This window comes from Etheostoma spectabile, chromosome 4 (assembly GCF_008692095.1).
Source record: "Etheostoma spectabile isolate EspeVRDwgs_2016 chromosome 4, UIUC_Espe_1.0, whole genome shotgun sequence".
In the NCBI taxonomy this organism is placed as follows: Eukaryota; Metazoa; Chordata; class Actinopteri; order Perciformes; family Percidae; genus Etheostoma; species Etheostoma spectabile.
In genome coordinates this window covers 29,692,365-29,697,294 of record NC_045736.1, presented here as the reverse complement: position 1 = coordinate 29,697,294, position 4,930 = coordinate 29,692,365, and the positions used below count along the sequence as shown (strand labels likewise).

Sequence of the window (4,930 nt, the reverse complement as noted above, 5' to 3'; positions counted from 1 at the left end):
GGAATGGATGTTGATGGATAATCACAGACTGGAATGTGTCAACACTATTTTCAAAACCATGTTTTTCCAAATGCTATAAAACTGAATAAGACGCCCCAAAATGAATGAAAGTAGAGATCTGTACTTGCCAAAGAGCGTTGTGTAGAAGCAATCATGTTATTTTGGGGAATTAAAAAGAACGTTGATATAGAAAAACGGGTCTATTTGACCCGAGGACAACATGAGGGTTAAAGTGGCCTCTGAATGGTTAACTCGCTTACGTTCAGTGTTCCTGGTGCAAAAATATAGCTTTTTAAATATGATTTCTTTATTAAGAAGGGATGTGCAGAAAAAGATGATGTTGCCTTTCTAAAGGTCTTTCTGCAAGCACCAGGCAGCAAGACGTTTTGTCCATGGTGGCGCCATTTTGTCAAGTCATTCAACAGAGCTGTTAATAGTACTTCAGGTGGTAATGCAGTGATTTGGTAAGGGCTCACTGGATGGTTAGGATTTGATCCCACAGATAGTTATTAAGGTATAACTACTTGAGGCGTGTAAGCCTGCTTTTTACGGACTGGACATTCTACAGCCGTGTTCATTTCACATGATCTGACCGACAAAGTTACCACATCTTCACTGTCACAATAGTCATGATTTAAAAACAGGAACTAAGACCTTTCAAACGGACTGAACAAAGACAAAAAATCTAAATGATGCAACCAGTAGGTCAAATCCACTTTAAACCCACGCTCTAACCACTATCACCATCATGGAGTCCATACACTCTACTTCATTCAGTGTTCAATAAATAACGTGCGATATTACACACTGAACACTGCACTGCTGCCAATATTAAGTGTGAACATTTCAAGGTCTAAAACCCTTCATTTATTATTAATTTTCATGCGACAGAACTGTCTCATATCTGCTTTCCTTATGCAGCAGGAACATATTTAAACAGATCAACAGCAATCAGGGGCTCTACAGTATGTGGTCTATCATTTATTGAAACAAGTTTTACATTACAAGAGTATTTATGGCAGTCTGGAGGCCCTTTACTTCTATGACATTAACTATAAGAATGATACATTTTGAAATGGTTTTGAAATGAGAAACTTTCCTGTTCATGTTTATCTTTTTTTCTCTCAAAAATTGAAGTTTTACATTTTATTTTTCATAGTGACATTGCTAGATAACAGTAGACTTAATACAGACGTGTGCTGCACTGCACTGTGAAGACCTCGCGAAGTCCTTGCTCAGTTATGAAAGGAAAAGCCTCTAACTTCAGTTTGGTCATTGTGGCAAAGTCAGTCAAAGGATTTCACAGCTCGTATGAGTTGGAAAAAGTACAAAGGCACTTCTAAGGCCAAACATCGAACATTCATTCCAACTCTCTTGTGTTAAAAACGGTCCAGTGCTTCTAGCATAGCCGTGCCATAAAGCCAAAGAGGAATCGGAAAATAAGAATGAAATACTGCATACAATGAAAATGTATCACAAAGAGAAAGAGTCTTAATAAGTGTAAGTGCCACATTTGTAAAACTGACTAACTGGGAAAAAAAGGTAACTGACAACATTTCCATTCAACAGCTCTCTACTGAAATAAGTCGGCATTAACAACGGGAACGCCGCATGGGGGTGCTTCCTCTGTATTTTTCAGCAGTGATGTGCCCTTTGAAGAAAAACTTCAAATGGGTTTAATTAAGCCACATTTCATTCTTAAAGCCATGCGGAGCTAATGATTTTCCATAATAAAAAGTATTGGAATTGCTGTTAGGGCTGCAATCTGCAGCAGACCGACTGTACCGAACACAGGGACCAATGTGGATTGCAAAGAAATTGGCCCTAAGCACTTTGCCGCTGCATGGAAATTCAAGATGGAAACCCTGCATGGTTCAGGGCCTGGTTCTCTCAGTATGTGCGGGCTGCTGCTTTGCTGTCCTGGGCCGGGTTGAAGGGGTTCGCTGGGCCGGAGGACTCATCCTGTTGGTCAATGGACTGGTAGGCGTCTCTGCTTCGCGTTACAGAGGGGAAAACTGCAGAGACAAGTCAAAAGTATTTAACTAACACACACACACGCACAATCATATCTGCTTAGAATTACTACGACTAATTAAGGATGATGCACTGTAGATTTTAAAACTGTTTACACAAGAAAATAATCATTAGATCCCTTATTTTTCTTTCTTACGCTCATTTCTCTTGAAACAGATTCATGAAAAAGTTACGTAGATGTCTTGACTTGAGCATCTGGCCCTCTCTGGATGAAATATAGATTACTGTCTTTGCTAACATGTAGTACAGCATTGACGATGGGGTGAGAAATTTTCTTTTTTTCTTTTTTAATCTCTTGCGTGGTGCTGTAATTCCACCCATTTCATCACTCTCTTTTTAAAATCCACTACGGTGTGATTACTTGTTCTGCAGTCAATTAAAGAGAAATTGACCTCAGGACCAGGCTGCCATTATTGATAATAATGAGAATAGAACTGAAACATCTCATGGAAGTTGAATCTTCGATTACATGTTTACCCAGAAAGTGTGCATGCTAAATCCTGGGTGCTTTATACTTCACGTAAACATGCTTTAAAATGAATTCTATGGCGGCAGTTTACTGACATAATCCATCTAAAAAAAGTCCTTTAAGACCCCATATGATACTCCAAAACAAACAGCCGCAACGCTGACACGGCAGAATATCAATAGCGATGGTTTAGGAAGTTCGAAGGCTAGCTCACTCTTAGCTCAGTGTCCTATGACAGACATGCACATATTAATGCTTATCAAACAAGCACTTTCATTGCAGAGGGATTAGATGATTTGCCAGAGCATATACTCATTTTACTAAACAACTGTGATGTTTATTATTTAATTTTGCAAGACAAAAATACATTAATTCTAAAAAAAAAAAAAAAATACACAATAAAAAAACTGCATCACGTTGCTCCACAAACCTTCAATAACTTAAGTCCTACTCTGTCACATTCATTGGCTATTATAAGTCAACATTACTTTAATAATTAGGCTGATTTGAGATTGTGCACCGTCATGCAGTTCTGCTTTAAATATATGCAAACTGAAACACAAATGAGGTGTCTGGAGAGTAAAAATATGAATAATACATAGATGCTAATTTTCAGAAAGATATAAACACATATAATGCAAAAGAGATGAATACAAATGTACTGTACTGACAACCAGGCAGGTATGGGAGGGTAATACGACTGATTAAGGGGGGAATTGACAGGTGAATTCATATAAATTACTGAATAGAAAAAGATGGACAACTGAACATTAAGATAATAATTGGGGGGAAAATACCAAGATAAAAAAAAAAGTCATTTTCTCTTATGTCCTACAGCCTCGTTTGTGGTCTTACTTCCTGTGTGGGAGAGGATGGAAGAGGATGATTGGAGAAGAGAAATGGTAAAAAAAAAAAAGAAGAAAAAAAAAAAAGGAAGAAGCCGGGAATCAATAGCGGCGGCCAATGAAAGCACTGTCGCCACTGTCCGTCGTGCATCGACTGTCCACAGAGGTCTCTAAGTCTGAGAGGTCAAAGGTCAGCGGCGGAGAAGAGAAGAGACACAAGACAAATAGTCAAATCATAACAGGAAAAACATGAGACAACGGTGTTCACATGACAAAAAGCATGACAGTGACTGGGATGTCAGAAATGACCACATGCAAGAAAAGAACAGCGAAATGCACGAGGCTTACACATTGTAGGGAATTTAAGGGGCACAGATTCTTACTAGCAATTATATAAGGTATTATCAATATCAATAAAGTTACTATTATTATTGATATATAGTGTTAACCTTTATCAAAATGAATTGACTGTGTCACTACAAGCCAGCTGAGAACATTCAGGGGAAATGCACTGCAGGTAATTAACAGTTAGCGTAGCCTCGCCCTCCCTTAGTTACTGTTGCTATGCCTAGCCAGCTTTATGGTCACCCGGGCTGACTCAGCTTACAGATACATTTGACAGTAACAACAGCAGATTTTTTTTTAATTTTACCACTCAAAATTAGTGATAATGTCCAGTTCCTCGGCTGTGACGAGTATTGCTGGCAGATATAGCTCAGTAGCTCGCTCATTAGCCTGCTACTGTAGGTGGTGAGCTAGTTAGCTGGGCATGCTAATGTTAGCAGCTTCCATTAGAGCAGACACCACACTGTTTGATCCATTCTTACCATGTTGCTCTCCTTTATTGCAATTACTTTCCACTTCACTTTAATTCGGATAGCTTCTGTCCAAACTTTATACCTTAAATCCATTGTTATACTGCTCATTTTAGCCTAACTTATTATATATGTCGCATAGCACTGTCGCCCTGTTGCTTGCTCTGGAGGAAACTACTAGAACTGTTGGGTCCTTGTAAATCCTGGAATGTGGTCTAGACCTGTTCTATCTGTAAAGTGTCTTGAGATAACTCTTGTTATGAATTGATACTATAAATAAAATTGAATATATATCTATCTGTAAAAAATCTGTTTATAATAATAGCCGTCTGTTTATATATTCATAGTACATATTCACCTGTAAACTCTGTTATAGTAACAACCATGTGTATATTATGTTCATTGTACATATCTGTAAAAATTCTATTTATAGTTATATCCAGCTGTATATCTTGTTCCCAATACTAGTTATCTATATATTATATTCATAGGACAAATCTATCCCTAAAATTCTGTTTATAATAGTATTCATTTCTATATTTATTCACTATATATCCACTTCACTTTAATTTGGATAGCTTCTGTCCAAACTTTATACCTTAAATCCATTGTCACACTGCTCATTTTAGCCTAACTTATTATTATATATATCTATCTGTAAAAATTCTGTTTATAATAATAGCCGTCTGTTTATATATTCATAGTACACATTCACCTGTAAACTCTGTTATAGTAACAACCATCTGTATATTATGTTCATTGTACAT

At 37.4% G+C, this 4,930-nt stretch overlaps 1 protein-coding gene across 2 annotated transcripts in view; it reads right to left on the bottom strand.

Annotated features, from left to right (window-relative positions):
* Positions 1-1,652: 1,652 nt before the first annotated feature.
* Positions 1,653-4,930, bottom strand: part of agtrap (angiotensin II receptor-associated protein) — an 11,021-nt gene continuing 7,743 nt past the window's right edge. The window contains exon 5 of one of the 2 annotated variants that reach the window (XM_032513665.1): positions 1,653-2,015. In XM_032513665.1, the coding sequence (XP_032369556.1) occupies positions 1,891-2,015 (125 nt within the window). In that variant the 3' untranslated portion in view covers positions 1,653-1,890. Of the gene's footprint in view, positions 2,016-2,974; positions 3,525-4,930 lie in introns of those variants that run through there. The other variant, XM_032513666.1, reaches the window with a different exon arrangement.